Genomic DNA, 23,728 nt, shown 5'->3' on the forward strand with positions numbered 1-23,728 from the left:
AGTGCACTGCACCCACTAAAACTGCTCCAGGGACCTGCATACTGCTGTCAGGACCTGAGGCTGGAAACTCTTTCCAAACTGTACGCTGTAGAATGTCAGTAGAGGTGAGGGATGAGAACTTTTCTCACACGAGCACGCAGCTTTGGAACTCACTGCCATGCAACTTAAGAGCGATCCACGAACAAGCATCCTTCCGCAGATTACTGAAGACCCATCTGTTTGAGACAATTTACGGAAAAAACCAAAACTCATAGAGTCCACACTCACTTACATCAATGCATCACACATCCACTTATGATCTCTCATCCCCCCCTAATTCCACATTACTCATACATATACTTACAGGAATATGTACACCATGTGCCTATGTGTCTTAACACTGCCCTTAAGCTTCCCATTGTCTCCTCCCAAAGTCTCCCTGTTGATGTACCATTATGATATTCCTAATGGATAATTCAATTATCTCGCATAACTTGTACAATGTAACCCATAACCAATGTGTAACAACTGTATTCTCATTATTCATATCTTATTGTAAGCCACACTGAGCCCGCAAAGAGGTGGGAAATGTGGGATACAATGCAAACAATAAATAAATAAATAAAACGGGGGGCCATTTCTGAATCTGATATAAAACTGTTGCTGCCCACTAATTCTGCATTTAAGACAGAAACAAGAAGGAACTGCCTTCTGTTTTTAGGCTGCTTGTACCCTTTCCCAATTTGCATAAACCAGCCATCCTCAACTGGGAGGAGTAAAGAAACCAATGCTAAGAGCATATGAGAAAGTATCATTTATTTCTCACGAGAGAGCAATTTAGTACATAACAAGATGTTTCTCTGCTTGCATCTCCGAAATATTCTTCTGAAACACCAGCCTAAATAGTCCGTTTCAAACGATGATTCTTTCTCTGCAAGACTGTCTTTCTCACAGATTATTATCTTTAATTTTCAGGGCCTGGTTTTCTTAAGCTATTAAACAACATTCTTTTACTGTTTATCCAAGGCCTCCCTTGCCTGTAAGGGGATCATAAATTCCTGAGTTTACACATGCTCATGCTCTCCAACAAATCACAGGCTTCTCAATCTCTGATAGATTCCAGTCATACAGATTTATTTATTTATGAACAATTATACCCCACTTTTTTCCCACATTAAGCAGACTCAAAGTGGCTTACAATGTACAGGAATCAAATACAATTACATTAGATAGGGTAAAATGAACAGGGTAGGAAGTAAAAGGGAAACGGTATAAGAGAGTCTAAAATGGATGCTGAGACGGATCAGGATGGCTTGAACAGCTCTCAGCAAGATAATCCATAATTGGGAACTGTATCTTTTATGTGACGATGCAACGATATCCTGTCACTCAAATAATTATTGATAGCATATTTTTCAATGCTGTCCTCCACCCATTTCTTTTCCTCTTCAGTTGGCTATAGATGAGCAGCTTTGCCCCACTCTCCTGGAAGATTAAAGGACCTATGTTCAGAGAGACTGGTATTTAGCTGTCCTACAAGTCTATTTTGAAAGGGCTTACAGGTAAGGTTGCTAACTAGATCCAGATTCACCCGACAGGGTTATATCAATCTCTGACCTTTTAACCCGTTCCATCATGCATAACTTGTACTCATATACACTGGTACAGAGTGTTTTTGCACAGATCTAGGTTAGTCTAATATGTGAAACCACAAATCCATTAAATAGGTACAGAAGGATTATTTCCACTGCTCATCTGCTGACTGAGACTTCAGCAAATGGAACAAAGCCGATTAGAGGCAGTAAAATGAGGTTATGCAGACCTGGGTTGAACCAGCTGCAGCTTGGAGATTGCTTTCCTGTGGGGGGAAAGTGTCACTAAAATCAGCTGTGTTTGCTCATTTGATATTGGAAGTAACTGCTTGCCTAATTTTTGGTCATGATAGTGGACATGGCAGGACAAAACCATTACAGACCTTTTTCCAAAGAGCAAGAAGTGGCTTTATAAATCCTTTGTCACTTTTGATATCCACTTCCCTTTCGATGTCGATCCAGTAAAGATGGCAGTTCTGAAAGTCAAATTCAGCCAGAAGAGGAGGGTAAAACTTGCCCAGGGATTATGGCTTATGAACTGGTGCTCGGTGCTAACCGGCATTCTTCTCTTTGGCTTGGGAATCTACATCAAAATCGAGTTCAGGAAACAAAGTGAAGTGATGGCCAACGCGGAAAGCCATTTTGTGCCCAACTCTCTGATTCTGATGGGTACGGTAGCTTGTGGTCTCAATGCTTTTACAGGCAAGATTTGCTATGATTCTCTAGATCCTGCAAAGTACGTCAAGTGGAAGCTCCTACTGAAACCCTACCTGATGCTGTGCATCCTTTTTAACATCTTCATGTTTGTCATCGCTATTCTGTGCTTTGTAACGAGGGGACCTCTTGAAAGCACATTGGCGCATGGGCTGAAGAACGCTATGAGGTTCTACAAGGACACAGACACCCCAGGAAAATGCTTCATGAAGAAGACAATAGATTTGCTCCAAATTGAGTTCAACTGCTGTGGAAACAATGGTTTCAGGGACTGGTTTGAAGTTCAGTGGGTCAGCAACCGCTACCTGGACTTCAGCTCCAAGGAAGTCAAAGAGTAAGTAATTTGACTTCAAAGAACTAAGATAGTATTGTGAGTTTCATGTTTTTGCATAAGATTTTCTGTATAGTACCACACCGGCTGTTATCCTGCTACCTCCTGCAGACATAAACAAGTGTAGACTCATGCTTTGGAGGACTGGTTATTGAAAGAAAACTTGGAAAACTGCTACTTTGGAGTATGAAACCATAGATCAGGATTAATCTATCAAAACTGATTGAGGAAAACCTATTCTAAATGGATATTATCCCTAAAATGATAATGATACTGATTTAATGTTAATTACAGTAAATGTAAGTATACTCTCAGTTGTCCAAGCATTAAATATATTTGTTATTAAGATTGAGGCCCAGATGCACAAAACTTTAATGACCCTTTAATGACCCTCTAACGAGGAAATTTTGAAACGTAGCATGCATTAAAGGCCATTTTCCGACGACGCTAGCAGCTAACGAAAACGGAATGCAAACGAGTAACTACTATTGAAATGTGGGCGATTCGGAATGCATTAACCATAGCAACGATTGCAACGAATCATTTACCGTGATAAATTTAACGTGAGCTCAGACCTGTCGTTAAGGGCTGAGCTGTCATCTCCCCGCTTCCCCCTGCACCCTAAAATTCTAAGCTGGCACGTTGAAAAACAAAATAACACAAAGATGTGGCTCCCCGTTTCCCTCTGCATACAATAGAAATGAAACAAAATCAAAAAAGGACTGGGAGGGGGCAAAGGCGCTCGTCAGGAGCGTCCTGTATGGACGCCCTTGCCCTTGCCCCCCCCCCCGAGGTCACCGCTGCTCCCCGCTTCCGCATGTATTAAATAAAAATAAAAACAAAATCCAAAGTTTAGCAGCCCCGGTCCCCCTCCCTTCCTGTCTCTCTCTGTTTCTCCTTCTCCCATAGCTCCGCCTCCGGGCATCCTCCGTGCCCCGCCCCCCTGAGGTCGTCGCCGCAGCTCCCCCCCTCTACCGGACCCCCGCTCTGCTTTACTGGCCCGTGCAGTGCCTCTCACCTCTGTGTGAAGGCGCTGCACGGGCAAGAGTAGCTGATCTGCGATCAGTGCTGCCTTCTCCAACGTCCCTGAAGGGCGGGCCCAGGAAGAACAGAGGGACATCGGAGAAGGCAGCACTGATCAGCTACTCTTGCCCGTGCAGCTCCTTCACACAGAGGTGAAAGGCGCTGCGCGGGCCGGTAAAGCAGAGGGGGGGTCCGGTAGAGGGGGGAGCGGCAGCGACGACCTCAGGGGGGTGGGGCACGGGGGCAGAGGATGCCGGGAGGCGGAGCTATGGGAGAAGGAGAAACAGGAAGGGAGGGGGACCGGGGCTGCTAAACTTTGGACTTTTGTTTTTATATTTTATCTAATACATGCGGAAGCGGGGAGCAGCGGCGACCTCGGGGGGGGGGGGGGGGGCAAGGGCAAGGGCGTCCATACAGGACGCTCTGACGAGTGCCTTTGCCCTTTTATTTTCAATGTGGGGTTTTTTTTTTTGTTTTGGGTTTTGACGTTTGTGGCATGCGCAGAGCAGCCAGCATAACGCTTGGCTGCTCTGCGCATGCTTTACGGGCAGATTAACGACGGGGGTTACACTTCTGTAATGCATTCGACTTTCAAATATCGAACCGAACACGTGGGACTTCTGTTTTTAGTGCATTCTTCGTTTTTTCAACTTCGGTAAGGACTTTTTACGATTTTGATTTTTTTAACGTATGGTTGATGCATCTGGGCCTTAGTTCAGACCTTTTCATTAGTAGTTCAAGGCATGTTGCAGTGGGTACTTTTTCAGGCCCCAGATAGTTCACAATCCTAGTGCAGTTAGTCCAGGAATCACACAGATAGATTCCTGGATTTAGGTTTTGGTTTTGCACTCTAAAGAGCTTTGCATTTATTTTACCATATTAGTTAGAGCGTTACGAACTGCTTCATCTTCATAAAACATCATTCATCTCACAGAATATCCCAATTGATCCTTCATTTAGACCTATCCATTGATCTATTTGTGACTATTTTCAGTGTCATTGGACACATTTTGTGGAATCATCTACCTATTTACAACTAGAACCCTGTTACCCTTTATTTAAAACTTAACTGAAAATGTTTTGTTTTGTTTTTTAATTTCAGGTAGCTTTAAATTTAGTGAGTTAGTCCTGGATGGGGGATTACATTGAGCTATGGCCTTAATCAATACAGTTGAGCTGCAATGCTTTTCTGGAATTAATAAATTATCTTTATTTTTATTTCTTTATCTCTTATTTTGGATCTAAACGATATTTTGCAATATTGTTCAATTGCTGGTTTATTCAAGTATTGATAATGAGTGGAACTATCCAAAATTATAAAACCACTCGCCCATGACGGTGTGACTACCCTATTTGTGATGCCTGTATCTGATCATGATGGAGTGGCAGGTGCAGCTCTCACCACCTTATCGGGTAGATTACATGGGTCATGTGGGTCTTCAGCTGCCATATACTATGGTACTCATTTTCAAAGCATATAGACTTACAAATCACATATAGTAACCTATGGAACTTTGTAAGTCTTTGAAAATGAGCTTAGAGATGGTCAACCTAAATGCTGAGATGGTCGACCTTAGAGATGGGCAACCTCGGTTTTCGCCGATAATGGAAACCGAGGACGCCCATCTCAAAAATGACCAAATCCAAGGCATTTGGTCATAGGAGGAGCCAGCATTCATGCCAGGATACCAACCAGGCACCCTAGGGGGCACTGCAGTGGACTTCACAAATTGCTTCCAGGTGCATAGCTCCCTTACCTTGGGTGCTGAGCCCCCCCAAAACCCACTCCCTACAGCTGTACACCACTACCATAGCCCTTAGGGATGAAGGGGGGCACTTACATGTGGGTACAGTGGGTTTTGGAGGGCTCACATTTACCACCACAAGTGTAAGAGGTAGGGGGGAGGATGGGCCTGGGTCCGCCTGCCTGAAGTGCACTGCAGTACCCACTAAAAACTGCTCCAGGGACCTGCATACTGTTGTGATGGAGCTGGGTATGACATTTGAGACTGGCATAGAGGCTGGAAAAAAAATGTTTTTTTAATAATTTTTTGGGTGGGAGATGGTTGGTGACCACTGGGGGAGTAAGGGGAAGTCATCCCCTATTCCCTCCGGTGGTCATCTGGTCAGTTCGGGCACCTTTTCGAGGCTTGGTCGTGAAAAAAAATAGACCAAGTACAGTCAGCCATATGCTCGTGAGGGTTGCCCTTCTTTTTTCCATTATCGGCCTAGGACGCCCATCTCTTAACCACGCCCCCGTCCCACCTTCGCTATGCTGCCGACACGCCCCTGTGAACTTTGGTCATCCTCGCGACGGAAAGCAGTTGAGGACGCCCAAAATCGGCTTTTGATTATGCCGATTTGGACGACCCTGAGAGAAGGACGCCCATCTCCCGATTTGTGTCGAAAGATGGGCGCCCTTCTCTTTCGATTATGCCCCTGATAGTAACCTATAGAAATTTGTAAGTCTGTGCTTTAAAAATACCCCTCATGAGTAACCTATGGAACTTTAAGTCTATCTGCTTTGAAAATGAGCCTCTATATATACTTTTGTAAACTCTATAGCGGCCTTTACGTAATAGCAGTATATCAAGTATATAAACAGTAAGCTGCAATAGTGTTTTGACGCTATGTGATTGACATAATAACCATTTAATATTATTCCTTTCTAGAGGGTGAATTCTACATATGCAAAAAAAACGCTATTCTATAAGCCCTGCTTAAAGTTAGGCGCGGTTTATAGAATAGCGCTTATGCCCCAGACTCGTGCCTAATTTTAAGCATGGCCATTTGTACCAGGTGAAATGTACCTACCTAAATTGGTCGTATAGCCCTGTATTGTATAACAACATTTGTAAATGCTAGGGAGCACTCCCATTCTGCCCATGACCCATTTCCATGCCAGCTGATTTTTAGCATGAGCTAAAAACACTAGCACACTTTAATAAAAGACCCCCTTAAACTGGTTAACGCATGGTAATTATTCTAAATCATTAACTAGAGCTTGTAGAATATCACTTCATTCATAAACTGATCACTTACTAAGATATCTACTGGTGTCGATGTTATTGTTACTGTTATAGGAGGAAAAGCCTCAAACAAATGATGGGAAACTCCTTTGTCAATTCTTCAATCAACCTTAGGGAGGCCCATAAAGTTCATCACCGGCACAAAAACCTCCTGTCTTTTATTCTTGAATGTTCACACAAACTTTTTCAAGTGGCTCTTAAACCGAAATATGAAAAAGAAATGTATCTTTCCAGCTGTCCAGTCTTCTGCTCAGTCTCTTCCCACTAACCACGGTTCAACTTTGGCCAAGGTTTCGACTCCTGCATCAGGGTCCGTGGTGTCCACCGGCTGGTATTTTCACAGCTGGATCTTTACAGATTCATCCACAGATTCGGTTTAAGAGCCACTTGAAAAAGTTTGTGTGAACATTCAAGAATAAAAGACAGGAGGTTTTTGTGCCAGTGATGAACGTTATGGGCCTCCCTAAGGTTGATTGAAGAATTGACAAAGGAGTTTCCCATCATTTGTTTGAGGCTTTTCCTCCTATAACAGTAACAATAACGTCGACACCAGTAGATATCTTAGTACGTAACGCATGGTAATGTCAGTACGCTAACACTTCCACACCTTCTGTGCTCATGACATGCCCCAACTAAAAGAAATAATAATTAGCATGTGATGACCATGTCCTGCGTTACCCATTGCTACCGTGTTTAGTGCATGTTAACATTTAATGCAGCTTAGTAAAAGGGCCCCGTAATTCAGCAACTCAAGGGAAAGCAACAGAGAAAACAAAAAAGTTATTTTGAAGAAACAGGATCCAGCTTTTTATACAACCAACCAGAAAACAATTAAAATCACACATCACAAAGGACCCCTTTAACAAAGCGGTGGTAAGTCCAACACAGGCTTACCACTCGCTAAAAAGGAACTGGGAAAATGTGGGATACAAGTGAACCAAATAAATAAACTACCGCTGGGCTACTGGAGCAAGTTCCCATCCCCAGCGCACCATCATATCTGGCGCTACAAAAATATATTTATTTTTGTATTGCTGGCGTGTACCCGGTGATAATCGAACAGTGCCTCAATGGGTGGTGGTAAGAGTCCCCCCCCCCCCCCCATGAAATGGCCATGCAGCAAGTGCTTTACTTGCCGCACGGCCATTTCCTGCAAAAAAGAAAGACCTACCTGATGACACCCATGACCTTTGAGCCCCTTTTACATAGCTGCAGTAGAAGGCGGCCTCGGTACGCATCAAAAACACGTGCCAACACCAGCACAGGCCCCCTTGTGTAGGAATAGCCTAGTGGTTAGTGCAGTGGACTTTGATCCTGGGGAACTGAGTTCGATTCCCACTGCAGCTCCTTGTGACTCTGGGCAAGTCACTTAACCCTCCATTGCCCCTGGTACAAAATAGGTACCTGAATATATGTAAACCGCTTTGAATGTAGTTGCAAAAACCTCAGAAAGGCAGTATATCAAGTCCCACTTTCCTTTCCCTATTTGAGATTCTAGATGGAATGTTGCTACTATTGAGATTCTGTTGCTACTATTTGAGATTCTACATGGAATGTTAATGTTGCTATTCCACTAGCAACATTCCATGTAGAAGCCTTCCCTTGCAGATCAGCAACGCGGCCACGCAGGCTTCTGATTCTGTACAGGACGTCAGACTCACAGAAACAGAAGCCTGCGTGGTCGAATTGCTGATCTGCAAGGGCAGGCTTCTACATGGAATGTTGCTAGTGGAGGAGTAGCCTAGTGGTTAATGCAGTGGATTTTGATCCTGGGGAACTGAGTTCAATTCCCACTGCAGTTCCTTGTGACTCTGGGCAAGTCATTTAACCCTCTGGTACAAAATAAGTACCTGAATACATGTAAACCGCTTTGAATTTAGTTGCAAACACCTCAGGAAGGCGGTATATCAAGTCCAATTTCCCTCATGCATATTCATTGTGGATATCCTGAAGACTAGCTCGGTGTGTCTTGAGGACTGGGTAGAGAACCCCCTGGTCTAGAGATAACCTATTCATACCATATAACAGAGGTTAAGACATGTTATGGTTATGCTCTAGAGCAGAAATTCAGCTGTGAGCCGTTAAACGTCAGGAGAGGCTCCAAGTTATCAGTGAGTCAGAGAGAAGCAGATCCCAACAAAAGTGCACAGGTTAGAGTAAAAGAAAGTTGGAATCAAACACCGTCCACAGCAGTATGGCAATGATCACTTTATTAGAAAAAAGTTGCCTGATGGCCACATTTCGGATGATTCCTGCATCAGGGACAAGTATCAGTATTTAAAATACACATAGAAAACAAAGAACATATTTATTTGTTTTCTGATATATCTATCACATTACAGAAATCTGAACCATAAATGTTACCATAATGCGGAGGATGTGGTAACAGCGGTTAGCATATCTGGGTTTAAAAAAGGGTTGGACAAGTTCCTGGAAGAAAAGCCCATAGTCTGCTGTTGAGATACTGCTGTTGAGATAGACATGGGGAAGCCACTGCTTGCCCTGGGATTGGTAGCATGGAATGTTGCTACTAACTGGGTTTCCGTCAAGTGCTTGTGACCTGGATTGGCCACTGTTGGAAGCACGATACTGGGTTAGATAGACCATTGGTCTGACCCAGTATGGCCGTTCTTATGTTCTTATTCAAATTTACTACTTAGTAGTCTCTTTGCATGCCCGCTAGGCCTTTTATTTTTGAAAAGAGTAAACAAGAGATTCACGTCTACCCGTTCCACTCCACTCAGTATTTTGTAGACCTCTATCATATCTCCCTTCAGCCATCTCTTCTCCAAGCTGAAGAGCCCTGACCCCTTTAGCCTTTCCTCTTAGGGAAGTCATCCCATCCCCTTTATCATTTTCCTCACCCTTCTCTGTCCCTTTTCTAATTCCGCTATATCTTTTCTTGAGATACAAGACCAGAATTGTCACCCAAAATAATGATGCTCAACACTAGTGGTTTCCTTTTTTTCGTATGTAGACTCATCGCACAAACAAGAACCCGTGTGCTTTAAACAAAGTGTCTGGCAGTGGAAGGAGTGGTGGATTTGTAAAGAGAATGCTACGTTTTTGGGGGAACATGGAGTTTGTGATACAGAACTTGAGCTTAAGGGTTTATATTGAGATTCTGACCAGTTCTGTAGGGAATCCAGACTCCGCTCCCACCCAGAAGAATTTGTCGAATGATGCTGTCAATTATAATGGTGGTTTTACTGGGTAGCTAAAACTGGAGGGGGGGGGGGGAGGTTTCTTTCTGCATAGAAAACCCTGGTGTCTTATATTACTAATTTTAAAATGGGGGGGGGGGGGCTTTGATATGCAGAAATGTCATTTTGGCTTCTCACCCCCATACCTCGCTGTCCTCACTGTTGCCACCTCGGATATTTTTCCCTAGAAATGCCGCTGCACTGTTTCCTATATGTATGGAGATAATTTCTAAGCGTCCACCTTTGTTTCACTGCGTATTGTCTTCTCCTCCCTCCACAGTCGTATTAAAAGCAATGTGGACGGTAAGTTCCTGATTGACGGCGTGCCCTTCAGTTGCTGCAATCCAAGCTCCCCAAGACCTTGCATTCAGCACCAGGTGACCAATAATTCAGCTCACTACAGCTACGACTACCAGACGGAGGAACTGAACCTGTGGAGTCAGGGCTGCAGGGAGGCACTGCTGCATTATTACACCGGCATGATGAGCTCCATCGGCATCGTAGTGTTCCTCATTTGGATCCATGAGGTAAATGCAGCAACCTCCTATCTCCCCGGGATGAACGTAGGGCTTGTTAAAGGAGATGCTCCAAAATTGAAAGGTTTCTTATGGTTCAGCAAGGTGAACATTTTTCACTTCTGTAGATAAGAAGTTGTACAGATATTTATTTATTCATATTTATACATTGTCTCTACCAGACTACCCAAAGCCAATGTTGATATTATACAAATTAATCAACTGCAACACACTTAACCCATTCAAAAAAGCCTACCTATGCTCCGAGTTTTCAGACATCCCAAAAACAAACTGCCGCCCACAAGCTCCTACGAGCCATCTCACTACATCTTCACTTGGCTCCAAAAGCCCACTCTCCTACAGTTAAAGAATTGCAAATAATCCATCTCCAGATGCATGCTCTCAGACAGTCTATTTCACAAGGTAGGTGTGGCCACCAGAAAAGCCCTACACCATTGAACTGCAGTTTCTAATCCTTTAGCGAGTGGAGGAGTAGCCTAGTGGTTAGTGCAGCGAACTCTGATTCTGGGGAACTGGGTTCAATTCCCACTGCAGCTCCTTGTGACTCTGGGCAAGTCACTTAACCCTCCATTGCCCCTGGTACAAAATAAGTACCTGAATATAGGTAAACCGCTTTGAATGTAGTTGCAAAAACCTCAGAAAGGTGGTATATCAAGTTCCAGTTCCCTTTCCCTATTGGAGATTCTACATGGAATGTGATTCTAAATGGAATGTTAATGTTTCTATTCCAGTAGCAACATTCCATCTAGAAGCCTGCCCTTGCAGATCAGCAACGCGGCCGCGCAGGCTTCTGTTTCTGTGAGTCTGACGTCCTGCACGGACTTTGATTCTGGGGAACTGGGTTCAATTCCCACTGCAGCTCCTTGTGACTCTGGGCAGGTCACTTAACGCTCCATTGCCCCTGGTAAAAAATAAGTACCTGAATATATGTAAACCGCTTTGAATGTAGTTGCAAAAACCTCAGAAAGGCAGTATATCAAGTCCCTAGGTATTCAGCCTCAGTTGATATACAAACGGTAGGTTTGACAAATACAAAGCAGCCATACCATGGCACACTTTGAATGCCAGGACCAAGATTTTGAACCAACACCTATATTCCACCAAGACAGTCCTGAGCTAATATGTTGAAAAACAGATTCCAGGAGCATCTGTTATGGGTCAATAGCAGCACAGAAAGCAATGATGCCCTTAGAATGGGACAACTGATAACAATCAAAATCCCACAGAAAACTCATGTGCTTTAACTTTAGCTTAACTATTTATAATACAAAAGCCAAATAAAAGAAAGAGAAGTCAGTTCTCTGTAACGGCTTTAAGCATAAACATGCACCATCTGCTGGTCAAACAGGAGAAATACACTTCAGACATAAGACGGGAAAATATCCAATACATTTTACAGGCTTCAAACCAGTGGCGTAGCTAAGGGGGGGGGGCACCAGGGGAGCGTACGCTCCCCCAAATGGAGTTCCGCTGGCACCTATTTTTTTCTCAACGTGTTGCATTGAAAATGTGCGCTGGCGGAAGTCCGCTCTCGCACCACTTTCACTCCCCCCATGCTGTCAACCTGGCTCCACTTCTGCTTAAAATACACTGTTTCATCACAAACCCCTAAGCTGTAATACATATATCTTGTATAAACTGGAAAATTATATGCTATTCTAAGTTCCTTAGACGTCTTGAACTGTTCCCTTTTCCAAATCAGGCCCAGGAAACGAAGCTGCCTTGTTGCCGAGGATGAAATATCCTCTGATAGTTAACAGGTGAGAACTGTACATTCCTCATCAAGGAAGTTATAGGAGAGAAATCCATGGGTGTCATTTCCATCATGGTTCTTTCTCCGTGCCTGAATATTACGCACCAAGATGGGACTAGTTTTAAGTAGGCCCTGCAACATAGGGGCACCTGGGTCATAATGTAGCAGAGCTGCCAGCCCATGCCCTCCCGCCTGTAACTCCTCCAGATCATTCCTTGTCTATCCTGGGTGTAGCCCAAACCAGTTCATCAAACCCATCAATTGTACAACCAATAAAATCTGAAAAGGTCTGGCACTTCCAGGCAACCTGGGAGTTGCAAAACTGTTTGTCCTATCAAAAATGTTGTGATTCAATGTAGCCTGTAAACTGCCTAGGTTTGCTTGACCAGATAAGATGGTGTTGAAAACGTTAATAAACTACGTAGGAATGATATCCAGGAATGAAATATCTTCATTTGGATCTGCTTGGTACTTCCAAGTGACCTGGATCAGCCACTGGGCTTGGCCCGATTCTGCATGACACATCTAGCCACGTAAAGCAGACTTGCTGTCCCCTCAGAGAAACTAGCTATAAAATGTGGCTTAAGCGGAGACACGTGATGCTAGGCGAGGGGTAGGACGCCGCAAGACAGAGCTCTGAGGCCCCGATGTAAGATCGCCCCCCTAGCAGCTTAAATCGGCGAATTTGAAATCGGCAAAAGAAGGAAAGATAGACGAGATAGCCCAAACTAGCGAACGGCGGAATTTATAAGGTGGAAAAACATCAATATGTCCTCCAAGGCGCCGCGGAAGGACGGAACACGAGGGAGAACGGGAGAAAACAAAATGGCGGATCCCGGCCCCTCGGGGGAAACAGTAAGTTCCGCCTGGGCAAATGAAATTGCAATGGAGGTTTCGCAATTATTAGAATCCTCCGTAGACCTGAAACTGCAGAAAATCTCTGAGAAACTCGATGTTATGGACGAGAAATTAGAGGTTCTAAAAACTGATCTGACCGGATTCCAACAACGGCTATCGGAGCTGGAGGATAAAAATACCCAGCAGGAGGGTCAGTACAAAGAATGGCAACAAAGGATTACCCAGCTGGAATCAAAAGTGGATGATCTGGAAAATAGATCACGAAGAAACAATATCAGGCTGGTGGGGATCCCAGAGACTGTAAGGGAAGTAGATCTGCGGGCCGTGTTGGAAGCATGGTTGCCGAAGGTGCTTGAAGCGCAGGAGTTGATAAACAACTTAAAAATTGAAAGAGCACATCGGCTGGGTCAACTGAGACCCGAAGCGCAAAGACCTCGAGTGGTAATTTGTAAAATACTAAATTACCACCACAAACAGGAGATTTTGAGGTTATGGCGATCTCAGGGCATGGTGAATTATGATAAGCATAAGGTGTTATGCTTTCAAGACTTTTCGACGGCAGTGGCAGCACAGCGAAAGCAATTTGTAGGAGCATGCACTGAATTACATAACAGACGGATTAGGTTCGCACTGCTCTATCCAGCTAGACTGAGGGTCCAGCATGAAGGCCGGACACGTTTTTTCGACACTGCTAAGGAAGCATTGGAGTTTGCCAAGCAAATAAAAGGAGGCATGGAGCAGTCTGCTGAGGAGGGGGTGCACTGAAGAAGAAGCGGATACCATTGCAAGATCGAGGGATTAAGAACTTTCATACTGTTTTGCCGAAGAGGCAGAAGATATCCAAAGCAGTAGCGGGAGCAGAGCCTTGAGAGCGCTACTATTATTGTGAGACACTTAATATAATGGTTTAAGTTCCATATGAGTTGGGGATTTGTGGGGCAGTAAAAAGTTAAATATGCATAATAAGTTATATCAAGAGTTAGGATTGAGATTACAAGTGCAGGTTAATTGGAAAGGGACGCTTCAAGTATGTTTAAGGGGGGTGGGAGTTTTCAAGATAAAAATGTTGTACTTTGAATGGTGTGTGTAAGAGGTCCCCCCGAATATGTTAGTGGGAGTAGAGAGTTGGTAAAATAACAGGGCTTAGCGGAGTGGGACCTGAACATTTCGATAAAGAGGAAGCTGCAGGGGGGAGGGGCAGGGCGTTAACGTGTCTGGTTCTTAGAGAACACAATGTGTAAAGTTTGGAAGAGGGAGAGGGAGGGGGAGAGGGAACAATGGGTAGAGGAGAAGGGGTCCTTCAAATTGTTTTTTCATTTGAGATTTATTTGGTTTATGGACTATTATTTTAATGTTTCTTTTTCATTACTGGAAACGCGCGCTGGAGAACGGCAGGGGTGGTTATTTTGGATGAAGAGAGGGGTGCCTAAGGGCTGGGAGGTACGCCCTCTGATTAACAGGAAAAGGCTGAGACAATGGAAATGGATGCAGTGGAGTGATGGGGTCAGTTAAATTGTTATCATGGAATGTAGGGGGAGTTTCTTCGCCCATAAAACGGAAAAAAATTTTGCAGGCTTTGCAACGCCAGGCGGCCGATATAGTGTTTCTTCAGGAAACACATCTGACAACACAAGAGCATGATAAATTTCAGCAGGGCTGGGTGGGCGCGGTAGTGGGCGCTCCTGCACATAATAAAAAGGCGGGAGTATTGATACTAATTCGAAAGGGGCTGTCAATATCTATAAAAGCGGTTAAGAGGAGTGCAATGGGTAGATATGTCCTGATAGAGATGGAGATGGGGGGAACTCCTTACGTTCTTTGTAATATATATGCACCGAATGTATATGAAAAAAGTTTCTATAGAGAGCTGGTGGACCTGTTGACTCCATATCAGATGGGAAATGTGGTGCTGGGAGGAGACTTTAACATGGTATATGACCCAGAGCTGGATAAGACTAGCAAGGGAGGATTGGGGCCTCGGCATTATCAAAGGGGGCTACCATTCTTGGGCTCTACATTGGAATTGGTGGACGCTTGGAGGGTGCTACACCCAGGCTGTAGGGATTATACTCATTTATCTCGGGCACACTCTTCACTATCTAGAATAGATTATATACTTATATCACGTCCTCTTTTTGCCAAAATAGTGGAGGCAGAAATTGGTCCGAGTGAAATCTCGGATCACTCCCCCATATGGACAAGGTTGGAACTGAGAGGGGACTGGAGTGGGTATAGAGGGTGGACCTTTCCATTTGAGCTGTATAAAGATGCGAAATTCCGGGAAATGTTACAGAGCAAATGGAAAGATTATGAATACAATAACAAAGAACATAAAGACCAATACGGGCTGTACTGGGAAACAGCAAAGGCAGTCCTGAGAGGAGAAATTATTAACTATAGGGCGTGGACACGGAAGCGAAGAGATAAAGAAATATTACGCTTAGAAAAAGAGGTCCGTACACACAGGCAGAAATATGGGGCTACACAAACAGAAGAACAGAAGTTAATATATTTGACAACCCAGAGAGATTTAAATGAGCTCCTACATGAGCGGGCTAAGAAGTCTATAATGTACTACAAATACCAGTTGTTCCAGTATGGGAACAAGGCAGGAACATTGCTGAGCCGATTGGCTAAAGGGAAAAAAGGGATGACTCGTTTACTACAAGTAAAGCGACAGGATGGCACAGTAGTCAGACGGGAAGAAGATATAGTAGAGAGTTTCCGCAGATACTATGCGGACCTGTATGGGGAGCCATCGGGGGTAATACCAGACAGCACATTGTTTTTGGAAAACATTGACATGCCACGGATATCAACGAAACAGGGGGAGATCTTAGACGCCCCTATTGAGGAAGGAGAGCTAATGTTGGCCCTGCAACAGAGTGAGATACATAAGGCACCAGGACCCGATGGCTTTAGTATAGCTTTTTATAAGATTTTACAGGAACAGGTGACTTTACCGTTATTAAATTTATTTAACTCTATGGCTAGTACCGCCAAGATTCCAGAGACTTTTAGACTAGCCAAAGTTATTGTCCTGCCTAAGCCTGGCAAGGATCCAGGGGACATGGGATCATATAGACCGATCTCCCTACTAAACTGTGATGCCAAACTGTATGCAAAAATTCTGGCAAATAGGTTGGCCCGAGTACTACCGGACTTGGTGGCCTCTCCACAAGTTGGGTTTGTGAAAGGTAGAGCGGCGGTGGGTAATATCAGAGCTCTTATTGCTTCCTTGGAGAAAGTGAAGGAGCAGCAAAGGCCTTCTTTGCTAATAAGTTTTGACGCGGAGAAGGCCTTTGACCGGGTGGTATGGCACTTCATATTTAGAGTATTGCAGAAAGTAGGTATTGGGGAGTTTTTTAGGAAGGCGGTGGAGGCTCTCTACTCGGATCCCCAAGCGTATATGTGGATAAATGGGGTAGGGTCGCAACCGTTTTCGATAAGGAGGGGAGTGAGGCAAGGGTGTCCTCTCTCGCCGCTATTATTTGTATTGTCCTTAGACCCATTAATACGAGAGATTGAGTCCCACCCGGAGATAGTGGGGGTTACCTGGGGTTCTGTTGACTTTAAAATATCTGCATTCGCGGATGACCTATTAGTACATCTCACAGAACCCAAGAGGTCGCTAGGAGCCCTATTGGAATTGTTCCAAGAGTACGGAGACTTTACTGGTTTTAAAATAAACTATTCCAAATCTCTGGCACTCACAGATACAGATAATGTAAAAATGGAGTGGGGGAATGATTTCCCGTTGAAGTGGGCTAGGGAGAGCCTCAAATATTTGGGAGTACAGGTGGCCATGAACACAAAGGCTTTTTATGCTCTCAATTTTACTAGACTATTGGATAATATGAGACTCCGATTAAAGCACTGGGAGGCCTTGCCGCTAACGCTACACGGGAGGATCCAGTTGTTCCGCATGATGGAGTTCCCCCGATGGCTTTACACATTACAGGTTTTACCGTTACGATTAAAAAATAAAGACATTAAGCAGTTCCATAAATATTTAAGACAGTTTATTTGGGGGGGGAGAAAGCCTAAATTGCCTTTGGACATATTGGTAGGCCCCTGGAAATTAGGAGGTATAGGGCTCCCAGATATCAAAAAATATAATCAAGCGTGTTTGTTGAGGCATCTGGGGGACTGGTTATTGGATAAACAAGACTTTACCCCGTGGAAATTGGAACAGGTTCATTTCTTGCCATTTCACCCACATTATTTATTACATGAGGCGGAGAATAAATTACCAAAAAAATTTAAGGGAAGTTTGTTATTGGATCCGATGCGGGCGATTTGGCGGGATCTTAATAACTATTGGGGGTTGGAAGGAGATATGACGGATATAGTGCCACTACAGGGTAACCCAAACTTTTCACCTGGATCAGAGAACAGGGTGTTTCAAAGGTGGGCTTTACAGGGGATTACGAGGTTGGAACATGTATTGGGGACTAGAGGAGGGCTGTTAAATTTGGGTGCTTTAGGGGTGGGCTTTACTATTAGCCACACATTCGCTTACCAGCAATTAGCCCATTATATTAGATCATTAAATGCTGAAAAGCTGGCTAGTGGACATGGGAAAAAAATTAGGGAATTTTTCAAAACAATAACGGGGGAGCGGTTCACAGTATCGAGACTGCATAAGGCTCTGTGGGCGATGTGCCCACAGAAAAAAACTGAAGCAATTACCGCACGTTGGGCACGAGAGATGCAGAAGCCCAGTTTAGCGCTGGATTATAACCAGCTGACATCTCGTATACCTGAGATCTCGATTAATGCGGCATTGCGGGAGTGTCAATATCGGATTTTATATCGAGCATATATGACCAAACTACAGGTATTTAAGATGGGAGGTGTGCCGGACCCACTATGCTCTAAATGCCGGCAACGTGACAGCACACTTTATCATGGCCTATGGGAATGCCCCGGTGTGCAAAGATTTTGGCATAATATAATACAATATCTGGAGGGGTTAGTGGACTCTCGAATTAATTGTTCTTTCATGGGGATCATCCTCGACAAACATGAGCTCTTTGTCCTCCAAAGAGGAAGCCAGAGGACACTGGTACGCAAAGCCTGCATGTTGGGGAAAAAATTGATTATGGCGGGGTGGTTGAGTGTGGACCCGCCAGAGTATTGGCATTGGAGAAACAAAATTCATGAGCTCTTAATGCATGAACGTAGGGCGGTAGGAACTTCCCCGAAGAAGAGAGCACAGTTCCTGGAGATCTGGAGACCTTACATTCAATCCCTGACGCAGAGTGCGCGAAGTTTAATACTGAATAGCTTATAAAATTTTTTTTTTTTTTTTTTTTTTCTCATCTTCGTCTTACTATGTAAGAGGGGCTTAGTTTATGATATGGTATATGGGGGAGGGAGGAGGGGGCTGGGAAGATGAGGGGGGAGAGTGGGAGAAATTGATAATCTATTGATGACGATAATTTAGAAATTTGAATGCAAGTCTAAGAAGATACTTCAACGCAAAATGTTGATTGTTGCGATTTTGTTAAGCAGTATATCATCAATTAAATTTGTAAGATATAACAATAGTAAATACCGCACAATATGAGATATAAGCTGAAGTAAGCATTTTATTTTTATTTTGCTGCTTATATAACAGTACAAAAGCAAACATTTGGGTTATAATGAAAGGGTTGAAGGGGAGGGAGGGAGAAAAGGATAAAATATTGATGATAGACTTTAATGATGTATAAATACAAGTATGATGTATCATTTAAAATGTCAAATTTAATGGCTGTGTTTAAAATGTTAACTCATCAATAAAAAACTGTTGAAATAAAAAAAATGTGGCTTAAGCTTAACCATCCATAATAGTTCAGGACAAAATTTTTAAAACACACAAGAAAAGAACAATCTTCCCCATCTATATATATAAAACTCACCCTCAACGTTCTATTGTCTGAAGCCAAGGTTCGTAAGTTCGAAGCTCTGAAGCCAACAAAATCACAGTCTTGGGGCCCCGCCCTCGCGTCAAACGTTATGACGTTGAGGGCGGAGGCGGAGCAATTCACTCACATCGACGACGGCCAGGGCGCCGCAATGGGCCACCCACTGACGACAAAGGTGCGTTGGGTAGGGGGGCCACAGTCACACATCGACGGCGGCCACGGTGGCGCAATGCCCTCACTAACAACCAAGGTGCGTTCGGTGGGGGGGGGGGGGGCACAGGAAAGCCTTGCTAGCGCCCGTTTCATTGGCTCCAGAAACGGGCCTTTTTTACTAGTCATATATATTGATCTTTTTCTGTGATTAACACTGTATAGAAAAATTGGGGGGAAAGACCTCAGGCGCCTGACACCTCCTGCAATGTTATGGTATTCAACACCAGCGTCTTAGTCACAGTGCTGGCTTCAATCCTTGGTCATAAAAACCTCTAATAATTATTTTTCAATACTGCAAAAAATATATTCAAAATGTGACAAATAATGGAAAAAAGTCAAACTTAGCTTGTATGTAAGCAGTACAGGGCAGAACAGGGTACAGCAGTACAGGGTGTCCCGGAAAGGGTGGGAGATACATGGAATGCCCTCCCGCAGGAGGTGGTGGGATGAAAACGGTAATGGAATTCAAACGTGTGGGATAAACACAAAGGAATCCTGTTTAGAAGGAATGGATCTATGGAATCATAACGGAGATTGGGTGGCAACACCAGTAATTGGAGAGTAAAACCAATGCTGGGCGGACTTCTACGGTCTGCGTCCTGATCGTGGCTGAATAGATATGGATGGGCTGGAGTGTATACATATGAAGCATCACATAGCATGTAAAATGAGTTTATCTTGTTGGGCAGACTGGATGGACCGTTCAGGTCTCTATCTGCCATCATTTACTGTGTTACTATGTTACTCTTTGGGGTTCTACATGGAATGTTGCTTCTAATTGGGATTCCAGAATCTTGTAACTCTTTAGGATTCCAGAATCTTCAGAACTTTTAGTACAAGAAGAGTGCTGGGCAGACTTCTACGGTCTGTGCCCTGAGAATGGCAAGGACAAATGAAACTCGGGTATACATTTAAAGTAGCACATACTACGTAAAATGAGTTTATCTTGTTGGGCAGACTGGATGGACTGTTCAGGTCTTTATCTGCCGTCATTTACTATGTTACTCTTTGGGGTTCTACTACTACTACTACTACTATAAATCACTTCTATAATGCTACCAGTTGTACGCAGCGCTTGACAATTGAACATGAAGAAGACAGTCCCTGCTCAAAAGAGCTTACAATCTAAATCAGGACAAACAGACAGGACCAAAAAGGATAAGAGAAGGACACATAAGGATAAGATAAAAGTAAGAGAAATGTATGAAGGAGTCTTCCATATAGAGAGCTGCAGTTCCTACAAGAGGTCATGTTTTGTGAGTGCTATCACTTTTTTTATGGCAGTACATAACTGCAAGTTGGATCTAAAGTCTCTCATTATCCTAAAGTTTTGGAAGAGGTTAAGGAGAGTACTTAATTTAGCTAAAACTGGCTGAACTCTTCAAATGACTACATGGAATGTTGCTACTAATTGGGATTCCGGAATCTTGTAACTCTTTAGGATTCCAGAATCTTCAGAACTTTTAGTACAAGAACAGTGCTGGGCAGACTTCTGTGGTCTATGCCCTGATCGTGACTGAATAGATAGGGATGGGCTGGAGTATAAATTTTAAGGGGTTTTGACGTTAGCTTCAGAACTTAGTACAAGAACAGTGCTAGGCAAACTTCTACAGTTTGTGCCCTGAGAATGGCAAGGACAAATCAAACTGGGGTATACATATAAAGTATCACATACCATGTAAAATTAGTTTATCTTGTTGGGCAGACTGGATGGACCGTTCAGGTCTCTATCTGCCATCATTTACTGTGTTACTATGTTATTCTTTGGGGTTCTACATGGAATGTTGCTACTAATTGGGATTCCAGAATCTTGTAACTCTTTAGGATTCCAGAATCTTCAGAACTTTTACTACAAGAACAGTGCTGGGCAGACTTCTACTGTCTGTGCCCTGAGAAAGGCAGGGACAAATGAAACTCGGGTATACATTTAAAGTATCACATACTACGTAAAATGAGTTTATCTTGTTGGGCAGCCTGGATGGACCGTTCAGGTCTTTATCTGCCATCATTTACTATGTTACTATGTTAGAAGAAGAAGTGTCCCTACAGGGACCCGTTTCACCATGCGGCTGCCTCAGGGGGACTCAACATTTGGTGATTCTCTGTTTTATTGGAGTGTTTATTACAGCAATTTTTTTTAATGTTTTTTTTTTTTTTCAGTTGAGCTGGCAGCATTACAGAAGAAGTTAGGCAGCATTGAGTCCCCTGAGGAAGCTGCATGGTGAAACGGATCCCCTTAGGGACACTTCTTCTACTGCCCTGTACTGCTACCTACAAGCTAAGTTTGACTTTTTTCATTATTTGTCACATTTTGAATATGTTTTTTGCAGTAATGAAAAATAATTATTGGAGGTTTTTATGAGCAAGGATTGAAGCCAGCACTGTGACTGAGACGCTGGTGTTGAATACCATAACAGTGCAGGAAGTGTCACAGGCGTCTGAGGTGTTCCCCCCCCCCCCCCATTTTTCTATCCAGTGTTAATCACAGAGAACACTTTTCTCACTTTATTTTTTTGGATTGTGTTTATCATTTGTGAGCGAGTTTCCAGCATGTTTTGATACTTTGTTCTTTTTATAAATGCATCATTCAGATGACCGTGATGGTGGGGCTGCGCTATCTTCACACATCTTTGGAAAACATTGCAAATCCCGAAGATCCTGAATGCGAAAGTGAGGGATGGCTACTAGAGAAATCCGTAAAGGAGACACTTAAATCCCTGTTGGAAAGTGTGAAAAGCTTCGGAAAGTTAAACCAGGTAGAAGCAGAAGGTGGTGAAGAAAGTAGGACGACTCCAGCTGTTTCCACTGTCAGCTGAACACCTTGAATGAAGAGGACTTCTATTAAAAAGACAACGTGTTCTTATATTGAAATATGCAAAACCTAGCATGAAACACATTCCTATATACATATGACATGTGGACATTAATAATGTATCAAAGTTCTCTGATGAGAGTATAGATACTGTATTAGATATGTAACATGGTTTTCAAAATCAGCTAAAAAAAAAACAGAGGTACACCAGAAATAAGAAGAGATCCTACATTTAATAAATGCTTACACAGTTTGGGGGCAATTTTCAGTACTCTGTAAAGGAATGAAACTAGTTCAGCTACATGTTTCGCAGGTAAGAGAGCAGCATTGGAGGATTGCTAGATGAAAATCAAAGAGACCTGTGCATTTTCCCTCCCTCAATATAGCTTATTTTTCCCATGGCTAATCTAGCTATTGTCACTTCTCAGCCTAGGGGATGGAGCTGGATAACTTCTTAGATAACTGACTGAATCCCATTGAAAAATTTCCTTTTTATGCTTAATGCTTTTTAGAGAGTTGCACGGGGACAGAAATCTTACCCATCCCCGCCCGTCCCTGCTGGAATCTTACCCATCCCTGCAAGAATTTGACCCATCCCCACAAGAATTTAATGTTACATAAAAGAAAATTCCAGTCAGCTCTCTCAGTCTGTCTCTGGATTTGCGCCACAGCACTGTAGGCAAGGAAGGAACGGAAGTTGGAACTTGGAACACTCTGGTGCACACATGTAAGATTTGTCTCTGATTCACTGGCACTGTGTGCTAAGAGGTCGCCCCATACATGCGCCAGTAGGTCAGGTTACATCTGATGCTCGTGCCTGTGTCAGAGCTGAGGTCTGCGCATCAGCCCAGGAGCAAAGAAGATTAATAGAAACATAGTAAGTGACAGCAAATAAAGACCTGAACAGTCCTTCCAGTCTGCCCAATAGTCACACTCATTCAATTAATGATTAAATCAACAAGTGTGATATTATATACTTGATTATGGTCTTTCTTTGGTGTTTCTGAGACGTAGACCATAGAAGTCTATCCGGCCCAATCCTTATGTTCCAACTGATGGAGTTGCCGTCGAAGCCCACTCCAGTCTATTCATCTTCTCATTTGTGAGACACAGACCATAAAAGTCTGCCCCATGTAAGCCGCATTGAGCCTGCCATGGGTGGGAAAGCGCAGGGTACAAATGTAACAAAACAAACAAAAAAAACAAAACACTGTCCTCATGTTCCAGCCACTGAAGTTCCTGTCTAAGCCCTTTCCAGCCCATCCTAAACAAGATTGCCATATATAAGACACAGACCCTAGAAGTCTGCCCGGTATCAGCCCTAGTTCATCACAGCCATAGTCACCATCTAAATGTCACTTGATACATCCACACACATGCAGCCATTTAAGATTAGGTTTTTTTTTTTTTTTATATGTTCTGTTTTCTAAATAGAATTCCTCTGTGTTCATCCCATGCCTTTTTGAATTCTGTCATCATTTGTGTCTCTACCACCTCCTTAATGGAAGACTTTCCGCATTTGTGCTGTTGGAGGAAGAGGAGGAGACAGCACTCAAAGAACTTGGTAATCGGTAGATGAGAGGCTGACGCAGGAGCAGGTTACACTTCCATAGGAATCCTGCAGGAACTGCTTCCGTCCCCACGAGAACCCTGCAGAACTGCTTTCACCCTCACGGGAACCCCACAGGATTCCCGCGAACCCCGTTCAGGTCTCTATTTTAGAACCTCTTTTACTAAGCAGCGATAAGTCCAATGCAGGCTTACCACCGGGCT

The 23,728-nt window shown here is 43.6% G+C and overlaps 1 protein-coding gene across 1 annotated transcript; it reads left to right on the forward strand.

Moving 5' to 3' along the window:
* Positions 1 to 2,038: 2,038 nt before the first annotated feature.
* LOC115459057 (peripherin-2-like) lies at positions 2,039 to 21,959 on the forward strand. Its single transcript, XM_030188920.1, has 3 exons — positions 2,039 to 2,619; positions 10,152 to 10,398; positions 21,735 to 21,959. Exons 1-3 carry the CDS (start codon positions 2,039 to 2,041, stop codon positions 21,957 to 21,959), a joined length of 1,053 nt encoding a protein of 350 aa, XP_030044780.1.
* The last annotated feature ends 1,769 nt before the right edge of the window (positions 21,960 to 23,728 follow it).

The sequence above is a fragment of the Microcaecilia unicolor genome, unplaced genomic scaffold (assembly GCF_901765095.1).
Source record: "Microcaecilia unicolor unplaced genomic scaffold, aMicUni1.1, whole genome shotgun sequence".
NCBI lineage: Eukaryota > Metazoa > Chordata > Amphibia > Gymnophiona > Siphonopidae > Microcaecilia > Microcaecilia unicolor.

Bases quoted from the DNA above. Each gene is read 5' to 3' on its own strand.
- LOC115459057 (XM_030188920.1), top strand. From the start codon at position 2,039: ATGGCAGTTCTGAAAGTCAAATTCAGCCAGAAGAGGAGGGTAAAACTT. The intron at 2,620-10,151 runs GTAAGTAATTTG...CTCCCTCCACAG, and splicing joins AGCTCCAAGGAAGTCAAAGA to TCGTATTAAAAGCAATGTGG. The intron at 10,399-21,734 runs GTAAATGCAGCA...TGCATCATTCAG, and splicing joins TCCTCATTTGGATCCATGAG to ATGACCGTGATGGTGGGGCT.